Raw genomic sequence first — 25,238 nt, forward strand, 5'->3', positions numbered from 1 at the left:
CGCGACTTGTATAAATTAAAGAGCTGCAGAAGTTCAGACGAGTCTGACTTATACTGTGCAGAATATATTTATTTTTTAGACAGAGCATGATATCCACTTTCTTGCTGTCTACACTTGTTTTCTGTGTAACAGCTGGATGACAACTTGCATGGTAATTACGACTGACTGACTTCAAAGTATGTATAACAAGGATTGTTCAGTGAACCAATTCTTGAAACTGACAACTTTCATTTCTGACTGGTGGTCAATGCTGCATTTCTTACACCTAAGTAGAAGTTTACTATCAAGAACAAAATCACAAGGAGACAGCATTCAGAACAATTATCCAAGAACCTGTTGTAACATCACTCGTTTGTCCAGAATGTATTCCTGTAATGATTCTGATTCACCCACATTTCATCAGGGTAATACACTGTTTAACTACCTCCCCCTCTTGAATCGAGCATCTTTACATGGGATGTGGTTCGTGCAGCACACATGTCACTTCTTTCAAAAACTCTTCTTGAACATCTGAAACCAATGTCTCTTACAATTCTTTGCACTGATGAAGCACTACCTTTCAAGCCTATTTACTAAAGTAAAATTGTAACATGTTTTTTCGATGCCTGGTATCTACTACTTCTATACATTTCAAACAAGGAACACTTTAAAATATGTTGTCATTATTGTCCCTATCTGCAACTCAGCATCTCTGCTATATGGTGAGTAGAAACTTTCCTTTTCATAATATTATTACATTCCATCCCGACTTTTCCATTGTTTGATTTTTGCACTTTAAAATATTGTTGAAACCATTCATTTGTGTTGCAGCTGTCTTGAGAATTTGAGGCTTTCTAGGTGACATGAAGCCAAGTTTCCTGATGTTTTTACAGATCTGAGACTTTCGTTTACTATTCTCTGCACAGTTCTCTTGCTGACACACACTTCTGCATGTTTGTTCTTGTGACTTCAGAATGTCAAAAATTGGAGTTGGTTGGTTGAAAAGAAGGGGGCGAACTAAACTACGAGGTCATCGGTCCTTCATTCCGAAGAAAACAATGCCACAACGGTGAGAATAAGACAATGAGACTTACAACACAAAACAGAATGAAAGGAAAAACCACGACAGAAGAACAACAATCACTGAAATGGACAAAACAGGACAAGAAAGCCACAAAAACACAAGGAACAGGTAGAAGAGGTTAACACAAGAATCCAGGTTACCATGGCTGGCTGACCATGAGGATAAAAAGGAAAAGCCAGTCACTCTGCAACACATTAAAACCTCCACCCTGAAAGCATATGGTGGAGGACACACAGGGACAAAGGACATGTGCTAAAACTTGGAGCAAATGGTAAAACTCACCCTCATGAATAGAACGAAAAACAGCAGCTGCTGTTCAGACATTGACGCCCAACACCGAAGGTATGGTGCTTCAAAAGTTAAAAGTCTGCCGCAGGGTGGCTAAAAGTGGACAGTCCAGCAAGAGATGGACGACCATCATTCGAGATCCACAGCAACACCGAGGTGGGCCATCACGACAGAGGGCATTGACTTGCTGCCAGAAGTTCCACTTAAGCTGCCAGAAGTTCCACTTAAGCTGCCAGAAGTGAGGAGGCCAAGTCAACTGGGCATCGAAAAACAGTCCTAAGAGTCGATATGCCTCCACTACAATGAGTGTATCATCATTAAGGTAAAGTTCTGGTTCCGGATGAACGGAATGACAATGATATAAGTGCATAACACAACTTTGCGGCCAAAAATTGGTAACTGTGGGCTAGATCACATGTCTGCGCCTTGTGGATAGCTCCATGTGAACACCACTCAGCAACACCAGTACTGGTGGAGCAGTACGAAATGCAGAAGTCGTCTGCTTACAGAGAAGGTGAGACCGCCGGCCCTACTGCTGCAAGACCAATAATGGTAACTAAAAATAGACACACTCAATACGGAGCCCGGCAGGGCCCCATTCTCCTGGATACAGGGGAACTAGATGGGGCACCAACTTGGACACAGAAAGTACGAAGCGACAAGAAGTTGTAGATAAAAATCTGGAGCGGGTCTGAGACCCCACTCGTATAATGCGGTAAAGATATGATGTCACCAAGTGGTGTCATATGCTTTTCGTAATTCAAAAAAATACGGCAACCAGGTGTTTGGATGGTAGACTCGAGGGGCAGAAGATTATCAGTGGTAGAGCAAAGCTAGCAGAAGCCGCCCTGACATGGAGCCAGTAGGCGATGTGATTCGAGGACCCAACACAACCGACGACACACCATACGTTCCAGCAGCTTACAAAGAACATGGCTGATGGGCAGACAGCTATCCACATCAAGGTTTTTACTGGGTTCGAGCACCGGAATGATGGTGCTCTCCCACCATTGCGATGGAAAGACGCCATCGCACGAGATCCGGTTGAAGATGACGATGATGATGATGATGATGATGATGATGTCGCTTGTAGTCAGACAAGCGATGTTTGATCATCTGACTGGATCCAATCTGGCCCAGGAGCTATGTCAGGGCAATGGGCAAGGATGGTGAAGAGCTCTCACTCTGTAAATGGAGCATTATATGGTTCACTGTGACAATAAGTGAACGAGAGTGCTTCGCTTTCCATCCACCGTTTGATGGTGCGAAATGCTGGAGGATAATTCTGTGACTTGTAGGCTTGAATGTAGTGCTCAGCAAAGTGCTTGGCAATTCCATTGATGTTAATGCCAGTAACACCTGTCTGGGGATCTGGTACCCACAAACATATCTTATTTTCGTTCAGACTTGGGAAGGTGACATATGGCACCCAACGGTTGAGACGTACCTCTTCCAACATACCTGTTTCAGTCTTTTTATAAGTTGGTGAATGCAGGCATGGAGCAGTTTCAAAGCTATTACGTGCTCTAGGGAAGCGTGCCGCTTATGTCGCTGTAGAGCTCGCTGACGCTCTTAAATGGCCTCAGCGATTTCTAGCAATCACCAAGGTACTGACTTTCGCCAGGGGCACCCTAAAGAACAAGGGATCATGTTTTCCACCTCAGAAATGATTGTTCAACTCAACTACCACATCAAAGGTACCATGTGGGGGAGATTCAACGGTGATAGAAGAGGTGAAAGCTTTCCAGTCTACCTTGTTTAAAGCCCATCTTGGTAGACGTCCAGTAGAATGGCACTGGGGGAGGGACAGGAAGATGGGAAAGTGGTCACTACCACACAAGTTAATGTGGGCTCTCCAGTGGACAGATGGGGCTGCAGAGGGATAAATCAATGGTCGAAAAAGTGCCATGAGCCACACTGAAATGTGAGGGACCAAGTATTTAAGAGCCAAAGGTCGAGTTGAGGAAAAGTTTCGGCACCTCTACCTCTGTCAGTAAGCACAGTGTCATCCCACTATGACAGACGCCACCTGACACACTATCTTAGTCGCTACGGTTCTTGTAATGTCCCATATTATAGCCACAAAGGGCAGGGGTGCACATAGCTGGGAACCAGATTTCCTTGGGGCAATGCAGAAAGCAGGTGCAAAGCTTAACAGTTACCATAGCTCAGCCAGGTAGGGGAAAAAACTGCAGCAATTTCACTGTAGGATGACGTTATCGTGAGGCTGGGAAGGCATGACGGAGGCAGGTTATGCCTCAGAGTCACCTACTGCCACCAATAAGAGTATTTGTATCCATTCTTTTTGTAGATGAGGCATCAGTGAGATCCAGGTCCTCAGGGGACGCGGAGATTTCCACCTCATCTGCAACTGCAGAATTGGTAGGAAGTGGTGGTGTTGGGTCCTTTTTCTTCGTAGACTTCTTTGTTTGCTTGCCCTCTCGCTTCTCTTTAGGGGATTGCTGGGAGGAGTTCTCTGAAGTAACTTCAGACATGGAGGAAAACGATGAAGCTCTTTGTCGAGCAGCTTTTGGCTCCTTTAGCCACTGGCAAGTGTACGCTGAGGCACTAGTGGAAACCTTGGGAGAGAGGGTCCCAAGGGACCCCTTCTGCACAAGAGGAGCCAGAGGAGGGGACCGATGTCCCCAGCATTTGAGGGGGGGGGGGCCTTGCTCCCACTGTGTAAACGCGCCGGATGAAATGAACACCCCGCAATTTCTAGATTGGCAAGGAGTTCGTCATCAGACTGCAAGAGGAGGTCGCAATGGAAAATAATGCCCCAGGCTATGTCGAGGCTTTTATGGGATGTGAGGGAAACACAAATATCAGCCAGCCTGTCGCAAGTGAGTAACGCCCGGGATTGGGCTGGGATGATATCTGAACCAAGCCTGCATCGCTTCACATCTTGGACAACGCTGCGACTTCCCCAAACTTATTCTCAAGATGGGCAACAAAAAACTGAGGCTTCATAGGTAGGAAGGAGTCCCTGTCCATTTTGCTACAGACTAAATACCAAGGAAATACGGCTCTCTTCTATCTGTAGCCCTACATTCATCCCATGGTGTAGCAAGGGAGGGAAACGATTTAGGGTAGTATCTGTAAGCACTGTACTCGATCTTGCCCTTCTTAGAGACTGCTGGTGCCATACGGTCACCAGCAAGAGTTGACTTAGTCCGCTTCATTGTGGGTCATCTGCCCTGATGCCACCTACTCTGATCAGGGGCTCTACCCACGGGTGCCACCCAGCCACAGCACAGGCCACATGGCATGATGGCTGTTGCCGGGAGTCCTGATGCCCCTGGAAGTCGGGCATCTACTGTTATGGGGGTGAAAGAGGACAGGAGACAACGGAAGAAGATGACATACCCGGAAAGTGTCCTCGCCCAAATAGTTGAATTGCAGGCAGAGATGCAAAGCCATCCTCCCCCCATGAACCATGGACCTTGCCGTTGGTGGGAAAGCTTGCGTGCCTCAACGATACAGATAGCCGTATCGTAAGTGCAACCACAACGGAGGGGTATCTGTTGAGAGGCCAGACAAACTTGTGGTTCCTGAAGAGGGGCAGCAGCCTTTTCAGTAGTTGCAGGGGCAACAGTCTGGATGATTGACTGATCTGGCCTTGTAACACTAACCAAAACGGCCTTGCTGTGCTGGTACTGAGAAAGGCTGAAAGCAAGGGGAAACTACAGCCGTAGTTTTACCCGAGGGCATGCAGGTTTACTGTATGGTTAAATAATGATGGCGTCCTCTTGGGTAAAATATTCCGGAGGTAAAATAATCCCCCATTCGGATCTCCGGGCAGGGACTACTCGAGAGGACGTCGTTATCAGGAAAAAGAAAACTGGCCTTCTACGGATCAGAGCGTGGAATGTCAGATTCCTTAACCGGGCAGGTAGGTTAGAAAATTTAAAAAGGGAAATGGATAGGTTGAAGTTAGATATAGTGGGAATTAGTGAAGTTTGGTGGCAGGAGGAACAAGACTTCTGGTCAGGTGAATACAGGGTTATAAATACAAAATCAAATAGGGTTAATGCAGGAGTAGGTTTAATAATGAATAAAAAATAGGAGTGCGGGTAAGCTACTACAAACAGCATAGCGAACACATTATTATGGCCAAAATAGACACAAAGCCCATGCCTACTACAGTAGTACAAGTTTATATGCTGACTAGCTCTGCAGATGACGAAGAAATTGAAGAAATGTATGATGAAATAAAAGAAATTATTCAGATAGTGAAGGGTGACGAAAATTTAATAGTCATGGGTGACTGGAATTCGGTAGAAGGAAAACAGAGAGAAGGAAACGTAGTAGGTGAATATGGATTGGGGCTAAGAAATGAAAGAGGAAGCCGGCTGGTAGAATTTTGCACAGAGCATAACTTAATCATAGCTAACACTTGGTTCAAGAATCATAAAAGAAGGTTGTATACATGGAAGAATCCTGGAGATACTAAAAGGTATCAGATAGATTATATAATGGTAAGACAGAGATTTAGGAATCAGGTTTTAAACTGTAGGACATTTCCAGGGGCAGATGTGGACTCTGACCACAATCCATTGATTATGAACTGTAGATTAAAACTGAAGAAACTGCAAAAAGGTAGGAATTTAAGGAGATGGGACCTGGAGAAACTGAAAGAACCAAAGGTTGTACAGAGTTTCAGGGAGAGCATAAAGGAACAATTGATAGGAATTGGGGAAAGAAACACAGTAGAAGAAGAATGGAGAGCTCTGAGGGATGAAGTAGTGAAGGCAGCAGAGGATCAAGTAGGTAAAAAGACGAGGGCCAGTAAAAATCCTTGGGTAACAGAAGAAATACTGAATTTAATTGATGAAAAGAGGAAATATAAAAATGCAGTAAATGAAGCACGCAAAAAGGAATACAAACGTCTCAAAAATGAGATCGACAGGAAGTGCAAAATGGCTAAACAGGAATGGCTAGAGGACAAATCTAAGGATGTAGAAGCTTATCTCACTAGGGGTAAGATAGACACTGCCTACAAGAAAATTAAAGAGACCTTTGGAGAAAAGAGAGCCACTTGAATGAATATCAAGAGCTCAGATGGAAACCCAGTTCTAAGGAAAGAGGGGAAAGCAGAAAGGTGGAAGGTGGATGGAGTATATGCAGGGTCTATACAAGGGAGATGTACTTGAGGACAATATTATGGAAATGGAAGAGGATGTAGATGAAGATGAAATGGGAGATACGATACTGCGTGAAGAGTCTGATAGAGCACTGAAAGACCTGAGTCGAAACAAGGCTCCGGGAGTAGACAACATTCCATTAGAACCACTGACGGCCTTGGGAGAGCCAGTCCTGACAAAACTCTACCATCTGGTGAACAAGATGTATGAAACAGGCGAAATACCCTCAGCCTTAAAGAAGAATATAATAATTCCAATCCCAAAGAAATCAGGTGTTGACAGATGTGAAAATTACCGAACTATCAGTTTAATAAGTCACAGCTGCGAAATACTAATGCGATTTATTTACAGACGAATGGAAAAACTGGTAGAAGCTGACCTCGGGGAAGATAAGTTTGGATTCCTTAGAAATGTTGGAACACGTGAGGCAATACTGACCTTACGACTTCTCTTAGATGAAAGATTAAGGAAAGGCAAACCTACGTTTCTAGCATTTGTAGACTTAGAGAAAGCTTTTGACAATGTTGACTGGAATACTCTATTTCAAATTCTAAAGGTGGCAGGGGTAAAATACAGGGAGCGAAAGGCTATTTACAATTTGTATAGAAACCAGATGGCAGTCATAAGAGTCGAGGGGCATGAAAGGGAAGCAGTGGTTAGGAAGGGAGTGAGACAGGGTTGTAGCCTCTCCCCACTGTTATTCAATCTGTATATTGAGAAAGCAATAAAGGAAACAGAAGAAAAATTCTGAGTAGGTATTAAAATCCAGGGAGAAGAAATAAAAACTCTGAGGTTGTAATTCTGTCAGAGACGGCAAGGGACTTGGAAGAGCAGTTGAACAGAATGGACAGTGTGTTGAAAGGAGAGTATAAGATGAACATCAACAAAAGCAAAACCAGGATAATGGATTGTAGTCGAATGAAGTAGGGTGATGCTGAGGGAATTAGATTAGGAAATGAGACACTTGAAGTAGTAAAGGAGTTTTGCTAGGGGAGCAAAATAACTGATGATGATCGAAGTAGAGAGGATATAAAATGTAGACTGGCAATGGCAAGGAAAGCGTTTCTGAAGAAGAGAAATTTGTTAGCAACGAGTATAGATTTAAGTGTCAGGAAGTCATTTCTGAAAGTATTTGTATGGAGTGTAGCCATGTATGGAAGTGAAACATGCACGATAACTAGTTTGGACAAGAAGAGAATAGAAGCTTTCGAAATGTGGTGCTACAGAAGAATGCTGAAGATTAGATGGGTAGATCACATAACTAATGAGGAAGTATTGAATAGGATTGGGGAGAAGAGATGTTTGTGGCCTAACTTGACTAGAAGAAGGGATCGGTTGGTAGGACATGTCCTAAGGCATCAAGGGATCACAAATTTAGCATTGGAGGGCAGCGTGGAAGGTAAAAATTGTAGAGGGAGACCAAGAGATGAATACACTAAGCAGATTCAGAATAATGTTGGTTGCAGTAGGTACTGGGAGATACAGGAGCTTGCAGAGGATAGATTAGCATGGAGAGCTGCATCAAACCAGCCCAGGACTGAAGACCACAACAACATGCAAAGCCATGACACTGGAAGGATATGACATGCCCCAGAAAGTGTCCTTGCTCAAATAGTTGAATTGGAGGTGGAGATGCAAAGCAATGACAGGAGATCGAATCCAATGGCACTATGGATAACTCTTGCAACACATATGATGTCATTCCCCATATGGCCCACACTTCTGTACAATTTGGAAAGTGGCAGGTCGAACCATAAAATGGGACCTGAACTTACAGGGCTGAAACGTGTGAGACTTTTAGTCGCCTCTTACGAAAGGCAGGGATAGCTCGGGCCTATTCTAGCCCCCGGACCCGCAGGGGGAACACATTGATTAAATTGGCCTATTCCAACCTGAGTAGAAACCTGAGATACCACAGACACTCCACAGTGTCTGTGTCCCACCAAATTTATTCAAGTATAATTAACTACAAAATAAAATCAAACAATAAAAAACTGTACAAAAAGAATTGGTAGATAGCATGTAGCATTTTATCATGGATGGAGACTCATCAACAGAAGCAGAATTAACTTCAGGTGTACCCCACGAAAATGTATCGAGACCTTTGTTGCTATTACACATACGAGATGTGACAAAGCAATGAGACTGATGTGAAAAAAAAAAAAATTTCCCTTACCGTTTTAGTGAAGTATAGTGTTGTCTCCATCAAAGTAGTTCCCTTCTGATTGCACACACTTATTCCAGCACTTTTGCCATTGATGGTAACATTCCGGTAACTCATCTTCTGTAATATCACCCAAGACCATCACAGCTTTTTGGACATCTTGTGTCGTTTGAAAATGGTGTCCCTTGACTGTCAATTTGACTCTTGGAAACAGAAAAAAGTTGCACAGAGCGATATCTGGTGAATAAGGTAGCTGTGGTAGTACTGAATTTTGTTTTGAGTTTAAAAGTAGTTGTACTGACAGAGCAGTATGGGACGGCGCATTATCGTGATGCACAATCCAATTATCACCAATTTTAGTATGGACACAATTAACTCTTTATACAACGTCTTTCTAAAATGTCTTTGTAGTAATATTGGTTAACTGTTTGTCCAAGAGGCACCCACTCTTTATGAATAATTCCCTTGGAATCAAAGGAATCTTGTGCGCTACAAGCATGCATTTCACTTTTGACTTTGACATGCGAGCTATTTTTGGTCTGGGTGATCCAATTTGAGCACCATTGTGAACTTCGGCGTTTTGTCTCTGGATCACACTGAAAAAAAACTAACTTTCATTACCAGTGATAACACGGCTCAACAATTCTGGACTGATTTCCGTTTGTTCTAACAGATCGGTTGCCACATTTTTCCGTGTTTCTCGCTGTTGTGCTGCAAGATATTTGGGGACCATTCTTGCACATATCTTTTGCACACCAATATCCTCAGTTATTATTAGACGAAGCGTTTCTTGATTGATGTTCAGTTCTTCTGCAATCATTTTCACAGATAATCTTCGATCAGATCGTACGAGTTCACGCACCCTGGCCAAGTTGACATCCAAGGCTATGCAAGATGGTTGCCACATCTTACAAAGAAATTCAGTCTCATTACTTTATTGTTTCACATTGTATTAATTACCTGGCAGACTATATTAATATCAATGTAACAACTTCTGCTAAGGCTACCATTATTTATAACTAAGCACTCCCTGAAAATAGCTACAGAAATATTCCATCTTATCTTCATAAGATTTCAAAGTGGTACAGAATTTCACAACTTACTTTAAATGTTCAAAAACTTAAAATTATGCACTTCACAAAATGAAAAAAAAAACATAGTACCTTCTAACTCAAACATCAATAATTTATAATTACAATTAGTGAAGCCATAAAAAATAGTGTGAAAAGCCCATACAAAATAGGACTAAAACGGGACATTAAACGTTTACAAAGGAAGGCAACACAATTGGCCTCAAATTCACTTGACACATCGGATGGCATCACAGAAATACTGAATAACTAGAATTGGCAGGCCCTTTAAGATGGACACAAAATATCCCATGGAAACTTACTTACAAAACTTGAAGAATCAATAGTAAGTGAAAAACTTAAAGAAATATTCATCAGCATTCTACGTATAACTCAAAGGGAAGATGGAGACAAAATTACAACTAACTACGGCACACAGTAATGTGTTTAAGCAGTCTCCTCATACTACACACGTGAATGCAACGAGGAGAGAGCCAAACATGCAGTAGTATTCTAAGTATCTTCTACCATGCATTCACAGTTGTTTGAAGAGCATGTATCCACATATCGAACACTTGCTTCTTGTACACAGAAAGCACTGAGCAGTAGACAGAAACGCAACCAAAGAGTTGATTCTATCTTTGCCTTTGACATCTTGTTTACTTTTGGATTCGTTGTCTACGGTACAATAATCTGTTTGACTGTTGGGTTTCTACACTCAGTTACAATACAAAACAAAACAAAGAAAGAAACTGAAAATACAATGCAAACATCATGCCTTTTTTATCCAAAACAGCAACAGTTGTTTTTATTTCTGCCTCCATCCTTGCTTGTGCTGCTTGTCTCTCCTGCATTTCTTGATCCACTTGCTCAAACGTTTTCCCCGTTGTAGTATATTTATGTACTGTCTGCTGTTCAGCTAATTTGTGTTCCTTAGCAATTGATTCATACCTGTTCCTCTGATCTTTACTCAGACGCTGAAAGCAAAATGAATATCAGTTAAAACAATGTAATATGTGCTTATAAAACCAAATATTATAGGCTGTATTCACCTGCCACTCAGGACCAGCAGCATCAAATGCTTCCTTGTGATTAGGATAGATGACACCCTTCCTTGCCATTTGGTCTTTGAACTCCATAACAAAAAAATAGAATGCATTCTTTGGCTGTTTCTTCTTCGGTCCCATCTTGCTACAACAAACAACAGTTTCAAATAATTAACATGCACACAATGAAATATCATTTGATCCTACAGTAGACACCTAAGACTACTGTATCTCATCCCCACAGATGCTGTCAACAACTGAGCTCATCTTGCAAATCTATCCTCAGTTTCCCTTGTGCCTCATTTCCCTAGTACTCAATCCACATCAGTCTGAATACTTTTGTCCAGTATTGTATTGTTAATAGTTACCATCAACATTGCAGGTCAACAAATTCTCAATGTAGTTTCAACCACTGTGTCATTCTCCTACGGGTACCTTTAATCTTGTATATTTATGAGAACATATAATTAAATTTCAGCAGTTTAAAGCTTTATGTTCACATATTAAATCTATAATGTCAAGTCCGTCTTATATGTGTCACAAGAAACATATACATGCACTCCGCAATATACACAAAACATGGTCACATTTGTATCTTTGGCTACAGTAACAATGTGAATTTAATCGCTTCTACATAAAACTCCTCACTTCCATGTGATGCCTGTAACTACCTCACACGAGAAGAAACAAAGGCATAGAATTTTTATATATTGGTATCACACTTCCAAGCACTGTAGCACAACAAACCGAGAAAAAAAAGGGCAGCTCTTGGATAGATCTCTAATGCACTGTAGCACTGGAACCGCACATCTGCAGAATAAGTAAGTGTATATACGGAATCTAGCAAATACAGCACGGCAGCTTCAGAAACTATGAAATGCACTGTATTATGTGCTTTTGGTTGGTTGGTTGGTTTAAAAGTGCAAGAAGGGACCAAACTATGAGGTCACTGGTCCCTTGTTTCTAATAAAACAATGTCACAAGTGCGAGAATAAAATGGAGGAAACATGTAACACAAAACGGAAAGAAGGAAAAAAGCCACAAGAATGAAGGGAAGGTACTGAACACTAAAAGGAACAAAAGAGGACAAGAAAAGAACAGGAGAGAGCAAAACATGAAAGCAGATTACAGTGGGTGGCCAACCATGAGGAGAAAAAGGGAACGCCAGCCACTCTGCAACACATTAAAACCTCAACCCTAAAAGCACTAAGGTGGACGACACAGAGGGACAAAGGACATGTATTAAAACCTACATAGAAGTATAAAACCCACTCTCACAGATAAAATGTAAAACTAAAGCTGCTGTGGAGTCATTGTCACCCAACACCGAAGGCAGGGTGCTGGGAAAGTTAAAAGTCTGCCACAGAGTGGCTACAAGTGGGCAGTCCAGCAAGAGGTGGACAACTGTCATTTGGGAGCCACAGCGAGACTGAGGTGGGTCCCCGCGACGGAGTAGGTAACCATGCGTTAGCCATATACGGCCAATGTAGAGCCGGCAGAGGACCACTGATTCCCTGCGATAGGCCTGCAAGGAAGACATCCACACATACGGTCTCCTTAATGACACGCAGTTTGTTGTGCATGCTATTATGCCATTCTGTCTCGCAAAGCCGGAAAACCCTGCGGTGTAAGACAGAACACATGTCAGCTTCGGAGATGCTTATCCCCAGAAGCTGTTTCCGCATCATCTGATTGGCCAGCCTGTCGGCAAGTTCGTTGCGGGGGATTCCGTGTGCTCTGGGGTCCACACAAACACCTCAGCACGGCAGGAGAGTTCCAGGGCATAGATGAACTCCTGAATGGACACTACCAGAGGGTGGCGGGGGTAGCACTGTTCGATGGCTTGTAGGCTGCTCAATGAGTCAGTACACAGGAGAGATGAATCGCCAGGGCATGAGCGGAAGTACTCAAGAGCACGAGATATGGCCACCAGCTCTGCAGTGAAAACACTGCAGCCAACTGACAAAGAGTGCAGCTCAATATGTCCTCCATGAACATATGCGTGACCATCAGCCATCGAGCTTTCGGTGTAAACCACTTCAGAGCCCCGGAATACACCAAGAGTCAAGAGGCAGTGAGAGCGGTGGGTTAACACCTCCACCAGTACCTGGTAACCGGACTCATCCTAAAAGCTCCTGTCACCAATCGAACCCCTCAGTGATGCATTGGGTCAAGTAAATGCGAAGCTGAAGGTACTGCCAAACCATAAACCACCCATAGTCAATTCCGGATTGGACAAGGGCTCTGTAGAGCTACAGCAGCGTACAGCGATCTGCAAGCCAATTGGTGTTGCTCAGGTAACAGAGGGCATTGAGGTGCTGCAAGCACTTCTGCTTAAGCTGATGAAGGTGAGGGAGCCAAGTCAATCAAGCATCGAAAACCAGTCCTAGGAATTGATATGACTCCACTACAGTGAGTGGATCGTCATTAAGGTGAAGTGCGGGTTCCAGATGAATGGTACGACGCCGACAGAAATGCATGACACGCGCCTTTGCAGCTGAAAACTGGAAGCCATGGGATAGAGCCCATGACTGCGCCTTGTGAATGGCTCCCTGGAGGCGCCGCTCAGCAACAGGAGCAGCAGTATGAAATGCAGAAGTTGTCTGCATACAGAGAAGCTGAGACGGAGGGCTCAACAGCTGCTGATAGACCGTTAATGGCAACTAAAAATAGAGAGCCCCTGCGGGACTACATTCTCCTAGATATGGACGGAACTATGGGAGTCACCAACTTGGACACAAAAAGTATGGAGTGACAGGAAGTTTTAGATGAAAATCAGGAGTGGTCCCCAGAGACCTCACTCATATAATATGGCAAGGATATCATGTCCCCAAGTCTTGTCATACGCTATAAGTAAGTCAAAAAAAGACGGCAATCACGTGTTGCTATCTGGAAAAAATGTTCGGATGGCACACTTGATGAACACAAGATTATCAGTGGTAGAGCGAACCTGGCAGAAGCTGCTCTGACATGGAGCCCACAAGCCACATGACTCCAGGACCCAACCCAACCACTGACATACCACAAGCTTACAAAGAACGTTTGTGAGGCTGATGGGCCGATAGCTATCCACATCAAGTGGGTTTTTAGGGGGTTTGAGCACTGGGATGATGGTGCTCTCCCGCCACTGCGATGGAAAGACGCCATCGCACCAGATCCGGTTGAAGATGACGAAAAGATGCTGCTTGCAGTCAGATGAGAGATGTTTAATCATCTGGCTGTGGATGCGATCAGGCCCAGGAACTGTGTCGGGGCAATGTGCAAGGGCACTGAGCAGCTCACACTCTGTAAATGGGGCGTTATAGGATTCACTGTAGCATGTAGTGAATGAGAGGACATTCCCTTCCAGCTGCTGTTTGAGTGCGCGAAAGGCTGGGTGGTAAATCTCCAAAGCAGAGGCTCAAGCAAAGTGCTTTGCAATCACGTTTGCAATGGTATATAACTCGCCATTTATGGTAATACCAGGGACAGCTGTTGGGGCCTGGTACCCAAAAAGACGTTTGATCTTTGCCCAGACTTGGGAAGGTGACATGTGGCAATTAATGGTGGAGATGGCACTCTCCCAATACTGCTTCTTCCATTGTTTGATAAGGTAGCAAACACTGGCACAGAGCCGTTTAAAGGCTATGAGATGCTCCAAGGAAGGGTCTATGCCACTGTAGAGCTCACCGAAGCTCCTTAATTGCTTCAGCGACTTCCGGTGGCCACCAAGGGCCTGCCTTACACCTCGGGCACCCTAAAGAAGGAGGGATCGCATTTTCTGCCGTAGAAAAAATTGTGCTACTCACCTACTCAACCATGACATTGATGTTACTTGTGGGAGAGATTCAGTGGTGACAGCATAGGTGAAAGTTTCCCAGTCCGCCTTGTTCAAAGCCCATCTGGGCAGGTGTCCTTGTGCCTGACGCTGGGACAGTGACAGGAAGATGAAGTAGTCGTCACTACCACACACGTCGTCATGTGCTCTCCAGTGGATAGATGGGAAAAGTCCTGGGCTACAAATTCATAAATGAATGAACGAGACACTACCATGGGCCACACTGAAATGTGTGGCAGCCCCAGTATTTAAGGGGCAGAGGTCGAATTGCAACAGCAAAGTTTCAACATCTCTGCCTCGGCCAGTAAGCATGGTACCACGCCACAAGTGGTTATGGGCATATAATTCTCACAGAAGAAGGAAAGGTTTAGGGAGTTGATCAATCGGTGCACCTAATACATTCAGCGGTACTGCACCATCTGGAGGAAGATATACATTGCAGATATTTATTTCCTGCGTCGCCCTTATTCTGACAGCCACAGCTTCAAGAGGGGTTAGAAGGGGCACTACAGACCGAGTTTAGGACATAAACGCAAACTCCACCTGACGCTTGATTATAGCCGTTACGGTTCCTGTAATATCCCATAAAGCCGTTGAGGGCTGGGGCTCGCATTGCTGGGAACCAGGTTTGCTGGTGGGCAATGCAGAAAGCAGGTGTAAAGCTTAACAGTTGCCGTAGCTCAGCCAGGCGGTGAAAAAAACCACCGCAATTCCACTGGGGGATGACATCGTGAGACTGGAAAGGCATGGAACATTCAATGAGGCAGTTTACACCTCAGTCACATTCTGCCACAGATTTATTGCCTGAGCAGTCTGTAGCCATTGTGTCTGAGGGTCTGGCAAAATCTAGATCCTCAGCTGCAGCCAAAATTTCCACCCCATCCTCAGCCACAGAGCTTGTAGGTAGTGGTGGTGTGTGTGCCACTGCAATTTCCTTGGTCTTAGGGGTTTTCCTTTCAGATTTCTCTCACTGCTCCTTGGTTTTCCCTGGTTGGGAGGATTTACTGGCTCAGTCTCCGGGACTGAGGATGAGAGTGAAGCCCTACGACCAGCTGCTTTTGGGCTCTTCAGCCGCTGGCAAGTTTCGTCTTTCCCTCTAGAAGAAACCAGGGAAGGGCGTAAGACGATGTCATACGTACAGGACGCATGTGTTCAAATTTTCTCTTAGCCTCAGTGTAGGTCAGTCTGTCCAGGGTCTTCTACTCCATGATTTTCCTTTCTTTCTGAAGAATCCTGCAGTCAGGCAAGCAAGGCGAATGGTTCACTCCGCAGCTGACACAGATGGGAGGCAGGGCACATGGAGTATTGGGATGTGATGGGCGTCCGCAATCTCGGCACGTGACGCTGGAAGTACAGCGAGAAGACATATGGCCGAAATTCCAGCACTTGAAGCACTGCATCGGGGGAGGGATATAGAGCTTTACATCACACTGGTAGACATCACCTTGACCTTCTTGGGTAATCTATCACCCTCAAAGGCCAAGATGAAGCCACCAGTGGCAACCTGATTATCCTTCGAACTCCGGTGGATGTGCCGGAGGAACGTACATCTAGCCGCTCTAAATTGGCACGGTGCTCATCGTAGTTCCCCAGCTTGTCACAAGTGAGTAACTCCCATGACTGGGCTGAGGATGCTGTTTTGATCACGACTCACCCAGATCTCATTTTGAGACAAGGGCTCCACCTCGCCGAACTTTGTCCTCTAAATGCTCAACAAAAAACTCAGGCTCCATCATCATGAAAGATTCCCCATCAGCTCTCAAATATACCAGGTACTGGGGCGAATAAGATCCGCTGCCATCCTTAGCCTGGCATTCCACCCATGGTGTTGCCAGGGAGGGAAACGATTTGGGGTCGTACTTATGTGGGTTGAATTGAGCTCGTGATCGCTTAGAGACTGCTGGTGTTTCACCACCAGCAAGAGATGTTGGGACGATGCTTCATCACGTGCCACCTGGCAGGATGGCCATAACCGAGAGCCCCAATGCCCCAGGTTGGTTGGTTGGGTGTGGGATTGAAGGGACCAGACTGCTAAGGTCATCGGTCCCTTGTTCCACGATAAAATCACACGAAATAAAAGCTGTCAGTCGTTAAAAACGGAGAACTGAGACAAGGGACGACACAATACAAGAAAGACAGACAAAGACCAGACAAACGGAACTAAAATCACACCGAGTGTGAAGGTGGTTGAAAATAAGGAAAAGTCAACCACCAAATGACATTAAAACCCACAGTTTAAAACCACAGGCCAAAGGCCCAAGTCAATACAGGAAATAAAAGGACAAACACTCAAATCATACGATAAAAACCCCCTGCCCGAATAAAACTCAACATGAGGTCCGCCATAGCAACGTCATCACATAAAAGGGCAGGGAGGGTATCAGGCAGCGCAAACGTCTGCCTGAGTCCTGTTAAAAGCGGGCAGTCCACCAAAATGTGGACCACCGTCAGAGCTGCCCCGCAGCGACATAGCAGTGGGTCCTCCCGGCGCAACAAATGGCCATGCGTCAGCCACGTGTGGCCAACACGCAGCCGGCAGAGGACGTCAGAGTCCTTCCGAGAGGCCCGCATGGAGGAGCGCCACACACCGGTCGTCTCCTTCACCGCCCGAAGTTTGGTGGGCGTGGGCAGGGTGCGCCACTCGTCACCCCAGGCACCAAGCACTTTCTGGCGCTAAAGCGACAGGAGATCACACTCCATAAGGCCGAGTTCCAGAGCCGGTGAACTCACTGCCTGTTTAGCCAGCGTGTCAACCCGCTCATTGCCCGGGATGCCGACATGACCTGGGGTCCAAACAAAGACCACGGAGCGGCCGCAACGGGCAAGAGCATGGAGCGACTCGTGGACGGCCATCACCAGATGGGAACGAGGAAAGCACTGGTCAAGAGCTCGTAAACCACTCAGGGAGTCACTACAGATGACAAAGGACTCACCTGAGCGGGAGCGGATATACTCTAGGGCGCGATAGATGGCAACCAACTCGGCAGTGTATACACTGTTCCCGGGTGCCAGCGACCGTTGCTCACAATGATCCTCTAGAGTAAGAGCGTAACCAGTGCGACCAGAGACCATCGAACCGTCGGTATAGGCCACGGCAGATCCGGGAAACTTGGCAAGGAGAGAAACAAAGCGGCGGCGGAGGGCCGGAGGAGGGACCAAGTCTTTCGGACCCTGTGCCAAATCCAGCCGAATGCATGGTCGGCGCACACACCAAGGGGGCAGACGGAGATTGGCCCGGAAAACAGGCGGGAGAGGAAAAAACTCAATCCCACACAGTAGAGCCCGGATGCGAACCGCGATCGTACACCCTGACCGGGGCCGCCTGTCTGGAAGATGGACGATCGAGTTGTAACGTTCCCTCTTTCTGTTTATTTAGGTTTGATTTGTTTGATTGTTATTCTTTATTTCTATTATTCGGAATCTTTTTTTTTTTTTTTTTTTTTAAATTGAGCCTGAAACTTACGTAATAAATACTTCGCGTGAAGTACGATTTGCAGCATAAACATAAATTAATTTCGGAAATGTAATCCACTGAATATTAAAAGTAAAGCTTTTGAACAACGCGCGCGACTGACTAGATACATTCAGAGGGTACGTACATTCGCGTGCGAGTGGTTGCGGTCTGATGAGAAATTTTCATTGTGAAATAATTTCGTCGTAACACACGAGGAGATTGCGAACGTACATTCAGAGTAGAGGCACGTACGTTCTATCATTCCCCATGGCCTGGGTAAAAGAATGGCAATTATTTAAATCTAAGAGTATTTCTTTTGCATCGGACTAGTATTTTTATAAGAAAAAGAAGATTGCAGGTTCTGAATGTCTCGGCAAAACGAATCGGAAGTAATTTTAGCGGCCACGAAAGGAAAGTAGAGAGCACAATCACGTACCTCTATTGTTGAGCAGCGCCGTTTTGAAGATCTTCGGTTCCATCTAAAACTCGCCTTCTCTGCTTAACATAAATACTCCATAGGCATGGGAATAAGGCTTGTTGTGCGATGAAAATAATATAAAACACATCTTGCGTCTTTTAACTCATTCATTTACCACACACACACACACACACACACACACACACACACACACACACACACACACACACACTAGTAATTAGACAGTACGACATCCACCAGCCCATCAGAACAAAAAGTAGTCGTTCATACAAGAAATAAAAAACGAAGGGCGAAATTGTTCCTATGTCTCTCAAAGATAAAAAGTTTACCAGATATTTCTCTGGTGTGTCACTGGAACAATTTTTCAGCACCTCTGCGATTAAATCACAATATTTTCAGTTCCTTTACAGAGTGCGGGAACAGGAGACGGTAGTTGGGATGCCCTGGCAAGCTACAAACGTGGGCAGCATAAGCGGCCAGAAGTCGGTCGCGCCGGATCCGCAATGGAGGAACACCAGCCTCCACAAGTAAGCTGTCAACAGGGCTTGTCCGAAATGCTCCTGTGGCGAGTCGGATCCCGCAGTGATGGATGGGATCCAGCAATTGCAATGCTGATGGCGATGCCGAACCATAAGCCACACACCCATAATCAAGGCGGGACTGGATCAGCACTTGATACAGCCGGAGAAGGGTGGACCGATCGGCACCCCATCCGGTGTGGCTAAGGCAACGGAGAGCTTTTAAATGCCGCCAGCATGTTTGTTTAAGCTGCCTAATATGAGGCAGCCAAGTCAACCGGGCATCAAATACCAGTCCCAAGAACCGATGCGTCTCTACCACAGCAAGAGGTTCACCGTCAAGGTAAAGGCGTGGCTCAGGGTGAACCGTGCGACGCCGGCAGAAAAGGATAATGCAGGTCTTAGTGGCCGAAAACTGGAAGCTGTGCGCTACAGCCCACGACTGCGCCTTGCGGATAGCGCCCTGCAGCTGGCGCTCAGCAACTGCAATGCCAGCGGAGCTGTAGTAGAGGCAGAAGTCGTCTGCATACAACGAAGCTGCGACGGACGATCCCACCGCCTCAGCGAGCCCATTGATCGCAATTAAAAACAGGGAGACACTGAGGACAGACACCTGTGGGACCCCGTTCTCCTGGACCCGGGAGGAACTATGGGACGCAGCAACTTGCACGCGGAAGGAACGATACGACAGAAAATTCTGAATAAAAATCGGGAGCAGGCCCCTAAGACCCCACCCATGAAGTGTGGCCAGGATGTGATATCGCCAAGTCGTATCGTACGCCTTCCGCATGTCGAAGAAGACGGCAACCAGATGTTGGCGGCGTGCAAAGGCTGTACGGACGGCAGACTCTAGGGAGACCAGATTATCGACGGCAGAGCGGCCTTTACAGAACCCACCCTGAGACGGAGCCAGAAGGCCTCGAGACTCGAGGAGCCAACTCAACCTCCGGCTCACCATACGTTCTAGCAACTTGCAAAGAACGTTGGTGAGGTTTATGGGGCGGTAGCTGTCCACCTCCAGCGGGTTCTTGCCAGGTTTCAACACGGGGAGGACGATGCTTTCTCGCCATTGAGACGGGAACACACCCTCAACCCAGATGCGGTTGAAAACATCTAGGAGGCGTCGCTGGCAATTCACAGAGAGGTGTTTCAGCATCTGGCTGTGGATGCGGTCTGGCCCAGGAGCCGTATCAGGGCAAGCAGATAGTGCACTCTGGAATTCCCAGTCGCTGAAAGGAGCATTGTACGACTCCGCGTGGCGCGTGTGAAAGGAAAGCCTCCAACTTTCCAACCGCTCTTTCCGGGAGCGGAAGGCCAGTGGGTAATTCGTAGATGCGGAACACTGAGCAAAATGCGCTGCTAACCGGTCCGCAATCGTGTCGGAGTCAGGACACACCACTCCATTCAGCGAAAGCCCAGGGACAGAGACAGGTGGCCGATAGCCATGGAGTCGCCTAATCATAGCCCACACCTGCGATGCAGAGGTACGGACGCCAATGGTGGAAACATACCGTTCCCAGCACTCCTGCTTCCGTTGGCGAATAAGGCGTCGGGCACGGAGCTGTTTAAAAACGATGAGGTTCTCCAAGGACGGGTGCCACTTATGGCGTTGAAGAGCCCGCCGGCGATCTCTAATCGCCTCTGCGATCTCGGGCGCCCACCAAGGCACAGTCCTCCGCCGAGGGGACCCGGATGAACAGGGAATCGCAGATGCCGCCGCAGAAACGATGCCGGTGGTGACCGACTGAACAACCGCATCAATGGTGTCATGGGAAGGAGGTGCGATAGTGGCGAGAGAGGAGAACAAGCCCCAATCAGCCTTATTTAGAGCCCATCTGGAGGGGCGTTCAGAAGAGTGACGCTGTGGTAGTGACAGAAAGATCGGGAAATGGTCACTACCACATAAGTCGTCATGGACACTCCAGTGGATGGATGGTGAAAGTCCGGGGCTGCAGATAGAAAGGTCGATGGCCGAAAATGTGCCATGGACTACGCTGAAATGTGTCGGCTCTCCCGTGTTTAAGAGGCAGAGGTCAAGCTGCGAGAGAAGAGTCTCGACATCTCTACCCCGGCCAGTAATCGCGGCGCTACCCCACAGGGGGTTATGGGCGTTAAAGTCGCCCAGTAACACAAAAGGAGGAGGCAGTTGTGCTATCAATGCAGCCAACACATGACGCGAGACATCACCATCTGGCGGAAGATACAAACTGCAGACAGTAATAGGCTGAGGCGTCCACATCCTTACAGCGACAGCCTCTAAAGGTGTGTGAAGAGGTACACATTCGCTGTAGACAGAGTTAAGGATGTAGACGCAGACTCGACCAGATACCCTCTCATAAGCTGCCCGGTTCTTGAAATAACCTCGATACCCACGTAGGGCAGGGGTCCGCATTGCCGGAAACCAAGTTTCCTGTAGGGCAATGCAGAGGAAAGGGTGACTGCTGATGAGTTGGCGAAGCTCAGCAAGGTGGTGGAAAAAAGTGCTGCAGTTCCACTGGAGTATCGCTTTGTCCATGTCCGAAAAAGGCGTGAAGGGACCGAGGAGGCAGATCACGCCACTGGGTCACCTGCTGCCACCGATGGAGGACCAGTACAATCTGCTTCCATGGTGTCTGAGGGTCCGGCGAGATCCAGGTCCTCAGCGGACGCCCGGATCTCCACCTTATCCTCGGACGCAGGGCCTGTAGGGAGCAGTGGGGTGGATGCCACCGCGTGTGCCTTGGCCTTAGAGGTCTTCTTCTTCGTCTTGTCTCTCTGGTCCTTGGGTTTCATTGGCTGGGAGGGCTCCAGCGAGTCAGTCTCCGGGACGGAGGAGGAGCGGGAAGCCCTGCGACCAGCCGCTGGTCTGCTTTTCTTCCATTGGCTGACGTCACCCTTCCCAGAGGCGGAAACCTGGGAAGGAAGGGACCCAAGGGACCCTTTCCGTGCTATTCGAGCCGGGGAAGTTTGAGGCTTCCCCAGCTTAGAAGTGGGGACTGATGTCCTCGATGGTTGGGGGGTTGCTGCTCCTGAGGCAGGTAGTGCAGGAGCAGCAGGGAGTGAAGTGCCCCCCACCATCAAGGGGGCACGTGTAGCATTCCGGCTCTGAGAGGTGGCAGTCTGAGGGAGAGCTAATGGGGCCATAACAGTAGTAGCCGCGGCGTAAGAGGCAGTCATTCGAACAGGATGGAGGCATTCGAACTTCTGCCTGGCCTCAGTGTATGTCAGGCGGTCCAGGGTCTTATACTCCATGATTTTGCGCTCTTTCTGGAAGATCCTGCAGTCCGGCGAGCAAGGCGAGTGGTGCTCTTCGCAGTTTACACAGATGGGAGGCGGAGCACATGGAGTATTGGGATGTGATGGGCGTCCACAATCTCGACATGTGAGGCTGGAAGTACAGCGGGAAGACATATGCCCGAACTTCCAGCACTTAAAGCACCGCATCGGGGGAGGGATATATGGCTTGACGTCACAACGATAGACCATCACCTTGACCTTCTCAGGTAAAGTATCACCCTCGAAGGCCAAGATGAAGGCACCGGTGGCAACCTGCTTATCCCTTGGACCACGATGTACGCGCCGGACGAAGTAAACACCTCGCCGCTCTAAATTGGCGCGAAGCTCGACATCGGACTTCAATAGAAGGTCCCGATGGAATATTATGCCCTGGATCATATTAAGACTCTTATGGGGCGTGATTGTAACCGGGACATCCCCCAGCTTCTTACAATCGAGTAACCGGCGGGACTGGGCGGAAGACGCCGATTTGATCAAAACCGAGCCCGAGCGCATTTTGGACAAGCCCTCCACCTCCCCGAACTTGTCCTCTAAGTGCTCGACGAAGAACTGAGGCTTCATGGATGTAAAGGATTCACCATCAGCTCTCGTACACACCAGGTAGCGGGGCGAGTATGTTTCGCTGGCATCCTTAGTCTTTCGTTCCTCCCATGGTGTAGCCAGGGAGGGGAACGATTTGGGGTCATATGTAGTTGCGTTGTATTGAGCCCTGGAACGCTTAGAGACTGCTGGCGGCTGGCCGCCAGCAAGAGATGATGTACCACGCTTCATTGCGGGTCATCCGCCCTGATGCCACCTACTCCGACCAAGAGCCCTCCCCACGGGCACCACCCAGCCTCAGCAACGACCACCTGGCAGGATGGCCATTGCCGGGAGTCCCAATGCCCCAAGGAGATAGGCATCTACTCCTTGGCATACGTGGGGAGTTAACGGTGCTGGCATCAGCAGAGCGATCCCTGTGTAGTCAGGGGGCTACAACCGACAGGGTACATGGCGGCCCCACCACTACGGACTGGCTACCGTGCTGGACTTCAGGTGATGTAGCCCAATATCGCCATTGGCGCATAAAGCGACACAGCATAGCACACTGCAATAAACTGCACCCAAGAACAAATCCACACCCAAGAGATGGTAGGTGAGCGGGACTGCTAAGCGATGACGACAAACCTGGCTAGAGATGGTAATGCATGATGGACACATCGCTCCTTGTAAGGGGCCCTTTCCCCAATCGGCTCGCTCTTCGGAAAATTTAGAAGGATGGAGGTCAAACCCGTTAGGGGACCATCTCACAAGGCCAAAACGTTTGAGACTCCTTTTAGTCGCCTCTTACGACAGGCAGGAATACTGTGGGCCTATTCTTACCCCCGAACCCACAGGGGGAATGCCCCAGGGGAATGGGCATTTACCCCTTGGCATACTTGGGGATTTATCGGTGCTGGCATCAGCAGAGCAATCCCTGTGTGGTCAGGGGGCTACAAGCAATGTGGTACTTGGCGGCCCCACCACAACGGACTGGCTACCATGCTGGATATGATGATCATCATCAACGCAGGAATCGACACTGTATAGTTCATGGTGGAAAACACAAGAGATGGATAATGAGCAGAACCGCTAATGCGACGACGAAAAAGTGGGGTAAAGATCTCAATGCACGATGGACACAATGCACCTTGTTAGGCGCCCTCCTCCAATTGGCTCGTTCTTTGGGAAAATTTTGAAGAATGGAGGTCAAGCCCCACAGCGGACCGTCACAAAAGCCGAAACGTGTGAAGCTCCTTTTAGTCACCTCATACGACAGGCAGGAATACCTCGGGCCTATTCTAACCCCCAGACCTGCAAGGGGGACGATGTGTTTTGTTACACAAATTGGGCACAGTACACTATCTCCTCAGTCAATTAGAACACAGAATATTAGCACATTAGACGTTGTGTAATCAGCCAATCATATCATCACAATTTCAATGTGCAAATACAGAAACAACAACAACATTTAAGAATGAAACTCAAATGAAGTATATATTCCAATGTGATCTACAAATAGTACAGTACCACACAAAGTGGTGCTGTAACATCCCTGTAATGTTTAAACTGAAGGAGCCGGTATCCCCCAAAGGCACGGAATTATAGTCATTAGTCGTGCTTGCTAACACTCTTCGAAGCTGTGAGTACCGGGCGTGAGTCGTGCTTCGGTAGCTCAGATGGTAGAGCACTTGCCTGCGAAAGGCAAAAGTCCTGAGTTCGAGTCTTGGTTGGGCACACAGTTTTAATCTGCCAGGAAGTTTCATATCAGCGCACACTCCGCTGCAGAGTGAAAATCTCATTCTGGACTCTTCAAAAGAATTATTGCATTACAATTCTGCCGGGTGGGTAAATTTTACCAGCTTTAACAAAAAAGTGATATAATCCTTTTTCTGGCTATGTGCTCTACAGAACATATACTCAGTTAGGTTAACACCCAAAATGTTTGGTCTTCCCGACACATCGTGGGATGCACCTCTGGGGCTCTGACACGTCACTATCCATCCACACACTGTGTGTGAGTGAAAAAATCTTTCAAATCAACAAAGTTCACATTAAGGTGCTGAAAACCTTCAGTACCTTGAGTGTTGTGTGAGCTGAACCAATCACTAAAAAAAAATTATTTTTTGTGCTAATCTCTTAACCTTCCCTCCTGTGAAACTGCACTGTTTTCACACGGGTAGTTCAAAACTATGTTCACTCAACCCTGATCATCATCATCATCAAAGACTGATTACGCCTTTCAGCATTCAGTCTGGAGCATAGCCCCCTTATAAAATTCCTCCACGATCTCATACAGTACTAACATTGGTGGCTCTTCTGATGTTAAACCTATTACTTCAAAATCATTCTTAACCAAATCCAGGTACCTTCTCCTTGGTCTGCCCTGACTCCTCCTACCCTCTACTGCTGAACCCATGAGTCTCTTGGGTAACCTTGC

The 25,238-nt window shown here is 47.0% G+C and overlaps 1 protein-coding gene across 3 annotated transcripts in view; it reads right to left on the bottom strand.

Moving 5' to 3' along the window:
- LOC126266666 (protein maelstrom homolog) overlaps positions 1-25,238 on the bottom strand; it is a 110,687-nt gene that overhangs the window by 80,970 nt on the left and 4,479 nt on the right. For all 3 annotated transcript variants that reach the window (XM_049971083.1, XM_049971085.1, XM_049971084.1), the window contains exons 2-3: positions 10,782-10,920; positions 10,508-10,706 (exon numbers count right to left, since the gene is read on the bottom strand). In XM_049971083.1, coding sequence (XP_049827040.1) covers positions 10,508-10,706; positions 10,782-10,916 — 334 coding nt within the window. In that variant the 5' untranslated portion in view covers positions 10,917-10,920. The remainder of the gene's footprint in view (positions 1-10,507; positions 10,707-10,781; positions 10,921-25,238) is intronic.

Source organism: Schistocerca gregaria, chromosome 4, assembly GCF_023897955.1.
Source record: "Schistocerca gregaria isolate iqSchGreg1 chromosome 4, iqSchGreg1.2, whole genome shotgun sequence".
NCBI lineage: Eukaryota > Metazoa > Arthropoda > Insecta > Orthoptera > Acrididae > Schistocerca > Schistocerca gregaria.